The sequence below is a fragment of the Bidens hawaiensis genome, unplaced genomic scaffold, assembly GCF_021521415.1.
Source record: "Bidens hawaiensis isolate Kalapana, Puna unplaced genomic scaffold, B.hawaiensis_p1.1 tig00051305_1, whole genome shotgun sequence".
In the NCBI taxonomy this organism is placed as follows: domain Eukaryota; kingdom Viridiplantae; phylum Streptophyta; class Magnoliopsida; order Asterales; family Asteraceae; genus Bidens; species Bidens hawaiensis.
Window position 1 is genome coordinate 81085 of NW_027499186.1, and position 15830 is coordinate 96914.

General features: G+C 35.8%; 2 protein-coding genes across 2 annotated transcripts; both read right to left on the reverse strand.

Annotated features, from left to right (window-relative positions):
* Positions 1-2882: 2882 nt before the first annotated feature.
* Positions 2883-4497, reverse strand: LOC143598949 (B3 domain-containing protein REM8-like). The gene is made up of 3 exons (XM_077077032.1): positions 4447-4497; positions 3973-4350; positions 2883-3245 (listed from the first exon to the last, which is right to left on the reverse strand). Exons 1-3 carry the CDS (start codon positions 4495-4497, stop codon positions 2883-2885), a joined length of 792 nt encoding a protein of 263 aa, XP_076933147.1.
* Positions 4498-11871: 7374 nt separating this feature from the next.
* On the reverse strand, positions 11872-15319 carry LOC143598952 (serine/threonine-protein kinase PBL34-like). Its single transcript, XM_077077034.1, has 6 exons — positions 14890-15319; positions 13439-13776; positions 13224-13359; positions 12996-13132; positions 12801-12924; positions 11872-12501 (listed from the first exon to the last, which is right to left on the reverse strand). Exons 1-6 carry the CDS (start codon positions 15095-15097, stop codon positions 11996-11998), a joined length of 1449 nt encoding a protein of 482 aa, XP_076933149.1. The 5' UTR covers positions 15098-15319; the 3' UTR covers positions 11872-11995.
* Positions 15320-15830: the final 511 nt, after the last annotated feature.

Sequence of the window (15830 nt, forward strand, 5' to 3'; positions counted from 1 at the left end):
CAACGACAACTACCAGTGTTGTAAAAACCCGACTAGGCGCCGATTATTCCTCGATTAATCGCCAGTCGCTACCCCACCGTCTGGCCTCCGATTAATCCCCATTTGTCCAAAATCAGTGAAAATTAAAATTTACATATAAATTTCAATCTGATTAATCGCTAGTCGTTACCCCACCGCCCAACCAGCGCTTAGGAATTTCTACAACACTAAGTCTAGAGGCGCACAAACCGGTTTAAAACCCAAAACCGGTTCAGTTGGGTCAATAAAAGCCAAAAACGATTTACGATCAGTTTCGCTACGGGTTGAAACCGGTTTCCCGACCAGGTTAGAATCGGTTTCGGTTCAGGTTTTGACCAGTTTTTGGTTCGGTTAACCGGTTTGGAACCGGGTTCCCAATGGAGAAAATTACAACCTGGTTCCAAACCAATTAGTTCCAAGCCGGTTTCTACATAATCAGTTTCAAACCAGTTCAGTTTCAGTTTAATTTTCAGATAAGTTCGATTAGCCGATTCTTTTACCCACCTCTAACTAAGTACACAAAATTTAAAAAACAATAACATACCAAAAACTTTCTGTGAGCCACCGTCAAAATCGCCACAAAAACAGGATCACCATCACCACCACCACCACCACCATCTTCATCATTAATATTATTATCTTCTTCATCACCACCGTTAATTTTTTGAGGCAAGATTTTTTCACGGCAATCTGGACCGTAGACTGACAACTTGAAGGTGGATTGATCAAGTGGCTGAAACAAAAGAAAATCACCAAACACCAACTGACTATCTTTAACGACATCACTCCAACCGTCGCAAAAACAATAATTCTCGTCGCTAATTCGTTTAATCTTTAGTTTCCAAGAATACCCTCCGTTTGCAGATTGGATTATTATCGGCCAACTTGTGGTTTTGTTGTTTAAATACATGTGGCCAAAATCATCCGGCAATGGCTGCAAAAGTTTAATAATAATAATAATAATAATAATAATAATAATAATAATAATAATAATAATAATAATAATAAGTTTGTTACCAGGTTAGAAGAGGATGTGTCAAACAAGATATTGGAGAAAGAAGAAGGCATTGTGTGTGAATGTTTGTTCGGATAATAATAAGTTAATAAATGGAATATATATATATATATATATATATATATATATATAAACACACTAGTGGAAAGTAATGGAGAATAAAAAAATATCCAAATATATCTTTTTATAATAACTAAAAGGATACCATATATATCCTTACTAAAAGGGTTAAACTAAAAGGGATAAGCAAGCACCGGTACTTATTTATACCAGTATTTTCTGAATTTTGTTTTCAATATCAGTACGGGTCTTTAACACTGAACCAACCAGTCCTATACTAGTATCAATACCAAGAATTTGAAGAATATTGGTACCGGTATCTTTGGCACCGAATATCATTTGTTTATGAGATTTTTGTAGTGTAGTATATTAAAGATTTTTATTTGGTTCGTAAATTTGTAAATTTTTGGTTCATAACTTCATTTTGTTCAATTTTTTCAGATTTCTTAAAACTAATTTTAAGTTAGCATTTAACAAATTAAAGTTTAATGGCGTAGCTTGTTGAATGTTTGACCTCTGTTTCATTGCAGATCAATTTTTATATAAAATTGATATCTCATTTTTTGATTAAAAAAAAGGTAACACTTATAGGTTACAAGATTTACCAATCTATTTAATTAGAAACACAACTTACCTAAGAATTATATGAATAATCATATCACTTACAAGAATTATTTAAGAGATATAAATGACAAGCTTGGTGCTGTTAAGCCGTCAGTGGGCTACTTGGCGACACATAACTTGTCCATAGTATTTGTTTTGTTTTTTTTTTTTTTTTTTTTGTATTTTTCTATTTTGTACCGTAACTGAAATCACGGAAGCTGACTGAATGATAATTTTGTTTGTTTTAATTCGATATCATAACGAACGTGAAGAAAACCAATGGAATTCCCGTAGACTCAACGTCTCAACGCTCAGTTTTACCAATGCCCGAGTTTACCGATCGACACCGCCCCATTGGTCCACCCAATTTTTTTTTATGTTTTTCTCCCTTTTTTTAAGCTTCGGTACCATAACAAGCATAGTCGAAACCGACTGAATTCGTGTCCAATTACAGCCTAAATGCCCGGGACCGACAACGCGTGGGTTTTATCGGCGCCCGGGTTTACCGACCAAACAAACGTCATTTTAACTAAATTATTTTTATATGTTAATTTGACAAATATATTTTTTCGAACGCTAAGGTTTTACCAATAGTGTCTATACTGTCAAGAACGTAAACAATACTAACTGAATTTGCGTCAACACACCGACGTAACGCTCTAGCTATACCAACGCTTGGGTTTTACCAACTCCCAGGTTTCAACGTTGAGGTTTTATCAATTGCCCCAGCGTAACGCGCCAGGTGAAAATCTAGTTATAATATAAACAAACTAAGTGACATTTGATCGAACCTTAGAATTTAGATTACGCAATTGTAAAACTGTTTGAGGAGAACCATTCGCAAAATTTGAAGCATCAGGCAAACCTAACACGACATCCGATTAAGAGAACATAATTTTTTTTACATAATATAACGTAATAAACCTCAATTCAAATCCGAATGAAACCCTAATTCAAGAATCAAATTCTTATGAAACCGACTACTAATAAGTTTTATCTAACACATAAAATAATCAATCTAAATAATCTATCCAAATATATTCATTTCAGATTTGTTCATAAACTTTTAGGCACTTACTATAATATCCACACCAGCATACATGATCTATGTGACATATGTTTCAAAAAAACACAACACTACATTTTTGCTGATGTGGCAGTCCACATCGTCGCTTAGGTGGCATTTCTACACACTCTTCTGTGGGACCGCATCCACATCACCGCCACGTTGATGCTCGGGCCGCCCCCTTCCCCTTTTCGCAACCTTCCTCACCGGACCGGACGGCACCGACCGTTTGTTCTTGGTGACTTTTGCTAGTAACAACTTACCTTCACTTCTAATAAACCGGAATACACACTCATCCCCTTCTGATAACTCATTTTCTCGCGTAAAACAAGCCCATCCGGGCGACAAAAAATATCTTTTCATGTATCTATACGATTTATCCAACTTCAAACCCGTAACCCATTCTTTCCCATCAAGGTTCTTCACCATCATCGTTCCTTCTTCATCTATCCCGATCAACTCCGCAAATCCCCCCGGAAACCGCTATGATTACCAACATGCACAAATGTTAAATTAGTAATTACAAGATAAAACAAATTGTCAGCCTTCTATTTTGATCTTTAAAATATAAAAAAGTGTTAGATTTTTCTAATAATGTGTTTGGATAAGAATTTATTAGAGCATTCACATTTTTTTATAAATTTTATATGCTTATAAAAATAACCTTTTACATCCAATTTTTCATATTTGCCTTAATTATATTCATAAAAACTTATTTTTATTATTTTTCTATTTTTTTAATGCATTCACAATAATTACATAAGAGGGTGAATAGTAACCCTCTAAATATAGAAAGTTTGAAGTATTTTTATAAAATAGAGAATGTGAGTGAATTTAAGAATTTCATTAAATTTTTCTATAAGGTTAGGGTTTGAATCTCGTTCCCTACAATTTTTTTTAAACATTTTTTAGTGCAAGTATAAATAATATTAGCCTAGCAAGTACATGTACCGAACCACGTACTTTCTGTACCTACCTTTTGAAGTTTTCGGATCGGTACAGTACCATTACGGTTTACATTATATAGAAAATGCGGATATAGAAAATATGGATATAACGCTTTCAGTTGTTTTCTATATTTGTTTCTCAATATTACATGAAAACTATGAATATAAAGGCTTCAATGTGAATGCTCTAAGGTGTTTTTTATTTTTACATCAGTGTTATATATAAGGTATGAACTTAGATGCTTCAATATGAATGCACTCACCAAAAATTTTGTGTGGCTCCTAGCAAAAATCGTCGTAAATACAGGATCTTCATTCTTTTCACAATTTCCGTGATCGTCATCACCACCACCACTGTCGCCGCCAACAAGTTTTGGGGGCAAGAGTTTTTCACACCCATTTGGACTATAAATTGACAACTTAAATGTCACTTCATCAACTGGACGAAACAAAAGAAAATCCCCAAAACCCAACTGGCTATCTTTAACAACATTATTCCATCCGTCGCTAAAGCAGTAACCATCGTCGCTAATTTGCTTGATCTTTAATTTCCAAGAGTACCCTCCATTTGCTGATAATATTATTGGGGAATTTGGGATTTTGTTCATTAAATGCTTGCTGACAAAATCAGTTGGCAATTGCTGCAAAAAATTTATGGATTTTGTGAAAAAATAAATAAATAAAATATAATAATAATAATAATAATAAAATTTTGAGTTTGCGAAGAACATGAATACCAGGTTACATGAAGATGGATCAAGAATAATCTTGAAGAATGAAGAAGGCATTTGCATTATATTTTGTGAAAGATTTTAACTCGGGTAAGTTAATATATAAATGGTATATATTCATTATATTGGGTAAATATGTTAATGAAATATAAATATGGTAAGTTAAATATATTGTTTCTATATGGAGGTAACAACCCATAATGTTTATTTTGACCACAAAAGTTTATAACTTCATAGAATGTACATAAAAATCTAGAATTTCCTAAATCTTAGCAAGCATGTCGGAATAAACTGTAAAACTTGGTGTAATACCAACTTGAAAGATCCGAATGACTAATACGAAAAGTATAAGATGATATAAAAGATCTCAAGGAGTGATTATGGGGTTCAAGGGTTTTTTTAATTTTCTTGGAGTCTAAGTTTATTTTATATTTATCTTTGTGTATAAGATAAAGTTTGATGGTTAGTTTAATAGATAATTAACTATTTTCCTAGTTTGAATAGGACTAGGATAGTCGGTGTTATATAAAGTTTATAAACCTATCAATAGTTTTTGTTTTTGTTTTTGTTTGTATTATGTTCTCCTTTACTATTAATAAAAAAATGCCGCATAAAATATTGTGTTGGATTCCTTGATTCTCTTGATCTAATAATAAGTTCGCATAAAGTTTGTATTATGTTCTCGTTCACTATTAATAAAAAAAATGCCGGCTACACTGCGTCACGGCATTAAAGGGTGTACATTAACACAATAACTAGCTTAAAGGGAGAAAAGGCGGGTTACACACTTACACCCAAATTACCAATCACACTTTTTTTTTTCTTTTATTTAATGTCTAGTTAACTCACATGTGCTAGTCAATAGTAAAGGCCCACTGCCTACATAACATTAACGTGATACTTTAACTAACCACTAACCCGACCACAATAATCAGTCTAAAAGTTCAAATGCAAAACACCATACTTTTTGTTGAGCTGGAATCCCACATCTTGACTTAGGTGGCATCCATGTGGTATGTTCACCACTCTACTCATCTTCATTTTCCGGTTTGTGATTTTAATAGGGGTGTAAACGAGCATATTCGAGATCTGATTGAAAATAATAACCTTAAATCAAGTCGAGCTTAACGAGGTCAGGCCCGAGTTTCACTTATCGAGGTTGAGCAAGCTCGCAACCCTAAACCAGTTTGTTATTTATATGATTTTCAACTAATATATTTAATATATATTTATTTAGTAATTAATGTTATGCATAAAACTATGATGAAAATAAGTAAAATATTTATTATGTTATATTAAACTTATAATTAAATAAATATAAGAATTAATTAAAAATACACATATATAAATTAATTAACAACTAATAAACGTGTCAAGCTCAAGCTTGAAAAACTACTCAAAGCCAAGCCCGGGCTTTAAAAATAGAGCTCAAAAAGCTAAGCTCGAGCTATCTATAAGTTAACCGAGCCAAGCTCGTGCCTAGTCAAGCTCGGGCTCGGCTCGTGTACCCGTTTCTTGAAAACAGATGATGATCAGTAGAAGCATAAGGTATCGGGTTCGTGGATTACAGGCCCGGCTCGCCCGTACAGCTTTAACAGTCTGTAAGCAATAAGGTGAGTGTACCATTGACCTCTGCATGGTCAACAGTTGGAGTAAAACACTAAAACATCACCAAAACTATAAACAAGTTGTACTCAAATGGCCACAAGACAACAAAACTCAATACATAATAATAATAATAATAATAACAACATCCTGATATCACACTAATGTTATAAATATTGCATGCAAGAAAAATACATAACATAAAGTTACAAAATACTAACACAAATTTAATCTTCCACGTCGTCGCTTAGGTGGCATTTCATACAGTCTTTCCACCAACACGCTCACGAACCGTTCGCCCCCTCAACCGGTCCACCAGGTTCGTCGCTGGAAATTCGAAGGGTACCCGAGGCCGCTTTCGAGGCCTTCCCATTTTCCTCTTCACCTCAACCACAGTAACTTCACTGGATGTCTCAGGCTGCGTTTGCGGGCTTTCATTGGATGCCTGAGGCTGCTTTTGCGTCCTTTCACTGAATGTCTGAGGTTGCTTTCGCGGGCTTTCACTGGATGTCTGAGGCTGCTTTCGAGGCCTCCCCATTTTCCGCTTCACAGCGATTTCACTGGATGTCTCAGGCTGCTTTCGCAGGCTTTCCCTGGATGTCCAAGGCTGCTTTCGAGGCCTCCCCATTTTCCGCTTCACCTCAATCACAGTATTTTTACTGGATGTCTGAGGCTGCTTTCGAGGCCTCCCCATTTTCGGCTTCACAACAATTTCACTGGATGTCTGAGGCGGCTTTCGCGGGCTTTCACTGGATGTTCGAGGCTGCTTTCCAGGCCTCCCCATTTTCGGATTCACAACAATTTCACTGGATGTCTGAGGCGGCTTTCGCGGGCTTTCACTGGATGTTCGAGGCTGCTTTCCAGGCCTCCCCATTTTCGGATTCACAACAATTTCACTGGATGTCTGAGGCGGCTTTCGCTGGCTTTCACTGGATGTTTGAGGCTGCTTTCGCGGACTTTCACCGGATGTCCGAGGCTGCTTTCGAGGCCTCCCCATTTTCCGCTTCACCCCAGTCGCAGTAATTTTACTGGATGTCTGAGGCTGCTTCCGAGGCCTCCCCATTTTCTGCTTCACTTCACTCACATTAATTTCACTGGATGCCCGAGGCTGCTTCCGAGGCCTCCCCATTTTTCGCTTCACCTCAATCGCAGTAATTTCACTGGATGTCCAAGGCTGCTTTTGAGGCCTCCCCATTTTCCGCTTCACCCCAGTCACAGTTTTTTCACTGGATGTCTGAGGATGCTTTCGAGGCCTACCCATTTTCCGCTTCACCTCAGTCACAGTAGTTTCACCGGATGTCCAAGGCTGCTTTCGCCTCCTTTCACTGGATGTCCGAGATTGCTTCTGCTGATGCCCCCTCTTCCGCTTCATAGCCTGAGAGTACCAACATGCATAAATATTACAAGCGCAACAAAGTTCTGTTATCTAGATAGTGCTGTAAGCGAATCGGGCATCCGGCTGTCCATTCAGCAGAAGTTCGTTTATGTCCGTCCGTTTAATAAACGAACCGGACACGGACAAAAAAATTTTGTTCGGTAAGCTTAACGGACGAACACGGACAAAGGTCGCGTTCGTTCAATAGTGTTCATAAACGTCCGGTAGCGTACGTTTAATAGTGCTTTGTATGTTGAAATTCCTTGAAGAATGAAGAATTTGAAGCTTGTTTCTCGGGAAACGTTAAAAGTTTGTGGATTTTGAACAACAAAACATTATTTTGATATGATTACGTGTTTGGTTACTACGTTAAGTGCTAAGTATTTTTGGATATCATGTGGTGTAATGCTCATTAGTGTTTATTTTAAGTATTATGATATGTTTATGTTTGTTTGTCCATTAACGTTTATTAGTGTCCATTAGTGTTGGTGTTCGGTTGTCCATTAGTGTCCGTTAGCGTCCGTTTACAATATTAACGAACGGACACAAATGGACACAGACACGAATTTTCGTTCGGCAGGGAGTTCGTGAACCGTCTGTCTGTCCGACAAAAGCTTAACGGACGAACACGGACAAGGTCTCGTCCGGTACGGTCCGCTTACAGCCCTAATCTAGAGATGCACAAACCTGTTTAAAACCCGAAACCGGTTCGGTTTGGTCAATAAAAGTCAAAATCAGTTTATTATCGGTTTCAGTTCGGGTTGAAACCAGTTTCTTGATCAATCAACGCTCGGTTTCGGTTCGAGTCTTGACCAGTTTTTGGTCGGTTTGGAACCAGGTTCGGTGGAAAAAAATTACAAACCAGTTCCAAACCTACGGTTTCAATCGGTTCCAAACCGGTTTCTATATATGTACCCCGGTTTCAGTGGTTTCAGTAACACTGGCTTCATTCTTTTCAATATCGCCATCCACTTCATCGCTTTCTTTCCCTTCTTCGTCTTCGTCTTCATCATCCTCAATAACAATAACATTTTCATACACATTATAAACATCTTCATATACCTCTTCATCGTCATACGGTTCTTTTTTCACAGGCAGAAGTAGTTCACACCCGTTTCGACTATATACCGTCATACTAAAAGCGTATTCACCAACGAGGTGAAAAACAAGAGTTTCCCAGTAACCCAAAGGGATATCTTTAACCACTTGTTTCCATCCGTTGGTGAACCGGTAACTCTCACCAACTCGTTCGATCTTTAATACCCACGAACGCCCTCCGTTTGCGGTCAACGTTACCAGGTCTTCTGGAAGCTCGTTCCCGATATGCGTACGCACAAATTCAAGTGGCAGTATCTGCAAAATGTAACGGTTTTGTTAATGGAAATTACATGAAAATAAGAGTCAATGAAGAAGACGAGTGCGTACGAAGTGAGGGGCGGTCGGGTTTTCCAAAACCTTGAAGAATGAAGGAGCCATGGTTCAGTTATTGCTCACTGCTACTTTAAAGCTAGATCATGTCGTAGTCATAAGTCATAACCTGACGTGCACAAACAAAAAAACAAAAGCACGTCTGAGCGAATAATAACGCAAGACATGTAACAAGTCTAAGTTAAAACGTCGCATTATTAAAAACGAAGTCTGATTTCTAACACTAAAAATTTCGCAACCTATTAAGTCAATGTGCCTAGAGATGTCGTGAACTCAACTCATTGCCACGAACCGCGCCACGTCATTGGTGCATCAACAATAGATCTATCTACATATTCGTACCTTATTAGCAAAGTAAGGAATCCTAAGCTCGAGTCAAATATCACGAAAATCTACAATATTATCCTATTTTAGACTATATTAAATTATATGTTTCCGTTGACTAGTTTGATCCGTTTATTATTATTGGCAATTGTGTCGGTATTTAACTATTTATTTGAAAATTGAAGGTTTCGTTTCTTTGTCGTACCAAAAACAACGAATCCTTAAAATCATAAGCAGTGTTGTAGAACTCGCTAGGCGCTAGTCGGATGGTGGGGCATGGACCAACTAACTATTGATCAGGATTAACAAATATTAATCAGATGGGAATTAATATCTAATTTTTCAAATTTACATAGACATAACAAATTTCAAGTATAAAATTTTCAATTTTGACCGATTTTGACCAAATAACCATTAATCAGCGCCTAGGCGGGATTTTTATAACCATGATCATACACTAACCTATTACCTATCTAAGCAGTTAATGCGGAAAAATATCAGATATCGGACAAGGACCGATATCTGAGATATCGGTTATCGCGGTGAGATATCGATGGGATATTGGTAATTTTAATATCATGTAAAATTCATATACATAGCAAATTTAGTACTACTAATTCAGTATACTCTCTTACCCATAACAAATTAACCTTTTGCAACTTGCAAAACACTAACAATCGTAGCAAGTAGGAACTGATTAGGACTTAAAACACTAACATTGAACATTAAAAATTGATAACAAAGAGTTAAAACACTATTATTGGGAATATCGATGATATATCAGTCAAATATTGGTCCCATATCGGTAAAATATCTGTCAATATCGCCGATATTATCGGTACCGATATTCTGAACGATATTTTACCTAGGGACCCATAACCCATATATTAGCGATATCAACTGCATAGTTACCTATTTATATAATTATATATTTATATATGTAGCCATACAGAGCATTGTTCCAACGAAAACCACCTTTTAACTTAAAAACTCTTGAAAACCAAAAACCATGTTTAACCAATAATTTTTTTTCATTTTTTTATACATTATTAATATTTCCCAAAAAAAATTAACTAAAATATATGTCACTCACTAAAGTACATATGAAGCTCTAGATCACAAAAAGTTAATAATAATAATAATAATAATAAAATTACCCAATTGGGAATCATCATCAATTGATGTTTGAAACAAACCCTAAAGTACAAGTCTGGGATTAAAAGTTGTAAGCATCAAACAAGAAGATGAGATCTGTTAGTTACCTTACCTCGTATCAAAAACGACAGAACAACCTCGTTGGTAGTTTGGTGGCTGCTGTTTGCTGACGTCAGAAGTGAAGTGAAGTGGTGTTGTGTTTGCCGGAAGACAACCACTTTGTGTTCCACAACTGCTTTCCTAAATTATTTTGTAATTACTTAGATATTAATTATACATCAACCGACACGTCACCATCACAAGTGGGATAACGTCATATGGTGCAAACGAGCCGAGGCGAGCCCAAGCTCGACTCGTTTAAAATAAACAGAGTTTGGCTTGTTTCGAGCTTTATTTTCAAAGCTCGAGCTTGACTCGTGAATAGATTTTCAAGCTTAAGCTCGACTTGGGCTCGGCTCATTTACTATTTATCAATTATTTTTTATATAACTAAAATTATTTTTATATATTTTTTTCTATACAATTGTATGTATAAAATAATAATATTATTTAGTTATTTTTATTTATTTTTTCATAGCATTATATATATTAAATAATAATTGTTAAATGTATATTCTAAAAGTTATATAAATGGCAGTAGGCTCGTGAGCCGGCTCGAGCTCGATAAGTGAAGCTTAGACTCAAGCTCGCGAGCAGCTCGGCTCGTTTGCACCCCTAATTATACTCATAAGATCTAATCTAATCTAATATAAGTATACAAATAAAAGAAAATAATAAGGATGATATGGTAATCTCACATGCATTCTTGGTCTGACCTTTCTTCTCATTCATTCTACTTATCCACGGGTTGGGGCCGATGACAACTATTTTCTTAGTTGTGGCTATTATTGGCCAACTCATTAAGTTGGGATTATTAAAATCCAATTTGCCATTTAATTCTTTGATAAATCGATACCATTTTTGTTATAGATTGAAATTCTATTTCAACTCAAACAAATTCAAGATTTCTTGGAAGAACATTTACTTAAATAAGACGGACTATCCCAAACCAGTGAAAACTGGTCATTTTCCTCTACCTCATCAAGGTAAATTCTCTACTAAGGCGATCTGTGTTTTAACAGAAACGACAATGTTCCGTTTTTGTCATTTCTGTAATCAGTGTCTTGAATCGGTGGATCATGTTTTAATTAGGCATGTGCTTCGGATCCTCTATTGGTGTAAAACGCCTACGTTCTTTGGAGACTCGGTGAAGGCTGTTTTGGATTGTGCCTTTAGTTCATACTTGACACCAAGTCCGAGCAAATCATGACAAAAATTTCATCGATCACGCTTTGGCGTATTTGGCAGGTGATGAATAACCTAGTTTTCGACAGCATAACGGCTCACAAAGATAATATTATTCGAGTGAAAATAAAACCGAATACTTTTAGCCTTTTAGCATCATTGTCACAATTGTATTCTCACTTTAGATCTTTTGTAGAAACAAATATTATATAGACTTAACATACTATATTAACATAATATTCATGTCACAACTTACAGTCTCCCAGAAAAAAAAAAGGATGTTATCATTTTCACTCTAAAATTATAACACTAAATATTCAACACTTTCATGACAACAGTCCAACACATAGTCAGGGTCATGGACAGTTACCAAAATGCCCTTTGTTATTGTTTCCCATTCGGTTTCGGTGACACCTGCACAAACTGATGACGACCTGGCGAAGCATGAGGTATGGAGAGCGTTCGTGGCTGCTGAGACCCGTTTCTTGAAAACGACCCGGCCCGCATCCGGGTCGGGTCGGGACTTGACTCGACCCGTTCGGGTTGGGCGATCTGTAAATAATAAGACGAGCCCGCCATGTCTTTTAGGGCTGGTAAAGGTTTAAGACATTCAACGACTTCACTCATTAAGGGTCGGGCTTTCGGGTCACGGCTAAGACAACGGGCCGCGAGTTGGGCTGCTTTTTGGGCTCCTTTTATTGAGAAATGACCTTCTAACCGAGGGTCTATTAACCTATAGAACCGTCTTCGTTCTCCTAAGTGAGGGCGGGCCCATTCAACGAGGTTGTGTTCGCCATTTGGACGTTTTTTGTCCATCGATCTCCGTCCGGTCAACATTTCCAGTAAGACCACACCAAAGCTATAAACGTCACTTTTTGAGCTTAAATGTCCTAAAAAGTTTAAATGTAAAAACAAACAATTTTAAAGATGGAAATAATTAGTTAAGAGGTGGGCATGTTGGCCCGTTTACTTATAACGAGTCGATTCGTGTTATCTCTTATTTAACTCGTTATGGGAGTAAAAACGGGCCAAAAATCGTCTAAAGTGACATTATCATTTTGAAATAATTAGCTCAAAACTTCTAAATCACTTTTTCAAAATAATTATACTAATGTTATCATTTGGACAAATTATATTAAGGATCTAACTTATAGAACAAATTACCATTTTACCCCTACCAAAAAATTACCTGTCATAACGTACTCCGGGGCTGCATAACCGTAAGTTCCCATGACTCGTGTCGATATATGAGTTTTATCACCTTCCGGGCCATCTTTAGCAAGCCCAAAATCCGACAATTTGGCATTGTATTCCTGTAAAAATAGATCATTAGAAATTCAATGAAACACGAAGAAAATATTATAAACTAATTGGCATTACGTACCGCATCTAACAAAATGTTGGAGGTTTTAAAATCCCGATAAATCACCGGCCTTTTTGCTTCTTCGTGAAGGAAAGCAAGACCCTTTGCAGCACCGAGAGCGATTTTCATCCTAATGGACCACGGAAGAGGTAATGATCCTACAATAACAAAATATTTATATTATTAATAAATTAATAAAGAAAATGACTAAAAATGACATTTTTGTGAAGAAATCAAAAAATAACATACTTCTAAATAAGTGATTCTCCAAGCTCCCCCGAGGCAAGAACTCGTACACTAACAACCGTTGATCGTCTTCGATGCAATAACCGATCAGTTTGACCAAATTCAGGTTCACAAGATCACCCAAAAAGCTAACTTCTGTCTGTTAAAAACAATAAAAAACAAAGTATTAAGGTCAAAGATTGCAGCTTTATTAACTAAGTAGATGGAAAGTAGCTAACCAGCCATTCTTTATGACCCTGCAGCCCATCATGATTCAGGGTTTTGACCGCAACCGTGAGCCCGGTGCCCGGTTTGACCGGCGCGGTTCCATTCTCTTCGACCCATCCTTTAAACACACACCCGAAACCCCCTTCACCGAGAAGACTTTCGGGCCGAAAATTTCTTGTTGCCAGTTTAAGATCATTGAATGCAAACTTCCTTAACCGGGACGAAACTTTGAGCTCTTCTTCCGGTTTTAATGCAGTCAACTTGTTGTTTTCACCGTTGCTGGTCGGACTCGGGACGGCTATCGGGATTTCTTGTTGATCTTTGCTAGTATTTTTGGATGGTTTACTTTCTGCAATCATAATCCATAGTAAAATAATTAATATTAAGATTAAAGATGCAACCTTGCATAATCTTGCAGCACAAAAAGATCAGAACTTTAAGTGTGCTTGACATTGAGGCTTGAAATTTAACATCTGATAGTTTATAAATATTATCTGAATATTTCATAAATTCTGTTATTTTATATGAAATCCATGAAATAATTAGAATTAGTCGATCTTGGAGTCATAACATTACTATGCATGACCCGCTGAACACGGGTAAGTAGCTCCACAGCTTCAGGCACGAGGAAACCAAAAGTGTCAAAAGCAAAAGGAATAAATACATGTTGGTTGCCAAGATCAGCAAATATAGTTTTTAAAAGATTGGGTTTTGCGATTCAAAAGGGGGCAGCGGCGCAGCTTGTTGCCCGCTTGCCTTCTGTTTCGATGTAATCCAAAAGACATGATTTATGATCGAATTAGTCCAAAAACCATTACTAATTTACAAAGCTAAAGTCAAAATCAAGCGCTAACTTTTAATCTAAAAAACATAATACAAAATACATGAAAGAACAAAACAAGATGATGATTAACTGATTATGGATAAACATGTAATAATAATAATAATAATAATAATAATAATAATAATAATAATAATAATAATAATGTTAATACATAAAGCAAAACAAGAAGCAAGATTTATACTAAAGTGACTGCTGAAACCATTACTTTACTAAAGTCAAAATCAAGCACTAATTTTTAATCTCTAAAACAATACAAAATACATGAAAGAACAAACAAAAAGATGATGATTAACTGATTATGGATAAACTTATAATAATAATAATAATAATAATAATAATAAATAAAACAAAACAAGAAGCAAGAATTAATGATAATAATAGTAATTTTATAAATTCAGTTATTTTATATGAAACTCATCAAATAACTAGAATAGTCCAAAAATCATTACTAATTTACAAACTAAAGTCAAAATCAAGAACTAATTTTTAAACTTTAAAGCATAATACAAAATACATGAAAGAACAAACAACAACAAGAAGATTATGATTAATTGATTATGAATAAACTTATAATAATAATGTAAATAAATAAAACAAAACAAGAACCAAGATTTATACCAAAGTGACTGCTAATTCCACTGGTGGAGCTATCAACTTTAGATCTTGAAGACACACAACTCCCAATAAACCCCCATTTATTCCAACACCCAACAAAATCTTGATCATTTTTCTTCTTTTTCTTGTTCTTGATCTTGCTTTCATCCTCTTTCATGCTCAAAACATGCAAAGCTTCCACCTTTACACCTTCTTCATCACCAGCCTTCATCTTTAAACACAAACCCTAGTTTCAAGATTCTTGGGTATCATCAAGAATTAAAATTTTCCCACTTTTAGAAGTGTTTCTTGGTTCAAGATTGTGAATTTGGGTGTAATAGTCAATACCCACTTGAAGTTATGTGGAAAATGATAGTCTTTGACTTGCATACAACACAAAATTAGGTTTTAAATGATACCCAACTCATGGTTTTTTTACAAGATGACAGCTTTTTTATAAAATTATTTTGTTGGAAAAAAAAAAGATTTAGATCATATATAAAAATATGAGAGAGAGAGATGTTGGAGTAGAATTAAATACCACCACAAGGCACCACCTAGCTATGTCTAGTACTCAAAAAAAGATTTGAAATCTTGCAAAAAGATTGACTTGTTCAAACCCAATATGAGAAAAAGAAACTTGTAACATATCATTACCTATTTATATTAAAAATTTTGGATGCATAATTGGATGTGGTATGAAGTGTTTTTAATAGTTTGTTATTATTACTATATTGTATTTTTTAACGGTCACTTTGGATTACTGACGGGCTACCGACTCACACAATCATTTTTATTTAAACCCGCTTAGAGATGAGAAAACTATTTGATTCAACTTAAGCCTTCTATTTGTTGTCTCAAATGTGAGTCGAACATTAGAAACCACCCCCCCCCCCCCCCCCCTCTCTTATTAAATTGAAGTTTTTTAGTGCATCAGTTAGGCTAAGTATCATTGGCGATAGTTT

Excerpts from the sequence above, each read along its gene's own strand:
- LOC143598949 (XM_077077032.1), bottom strand. The coding sequence starts at position 4,497 with ATGCCTTCTTCATTCTTCAAGATTATTCTTGATCCATCTTCATGTAAC. Across the intron at positions 4,351-4,446 it reads ATCCATCTTCATGTAACCTG|CAATTGCCAACTGATTTTGT; the intron begins GTATTCATGTTC and ends AATTTTTTGCAG. Across the intron at positions 3,246-3,972 it reads GGAGCCACACAAAATTTTTG|CGGTTTCCGGGGGGATTTGC; the intron begins GTGAGTGCATTC and ends TGGTAATCATAG.
- LOC143598952 (XM_077077034.1), bottom strand. The coding sequence starts at position 15,097 with ATGAAGGCTGGTGATGAAGAAGGTGTAAAGGTGGAAGCTTTGCATGTT. Across the intron at positions 13,133-13,223 it reads GGAGAATCACTTATTTAGAA|GATCATTACCTCTTCCGTGG; the intron begins GTATGTTATTTT and ends TTGTTATTGTAG. Across the intron at positions 12,925-12,995 it reads CCAACATTTTGTTAGATGCG|GAATACAATGCCAAATTGTC; the intron begins GTACGTAATGCC and ends CTATTTTTACAG.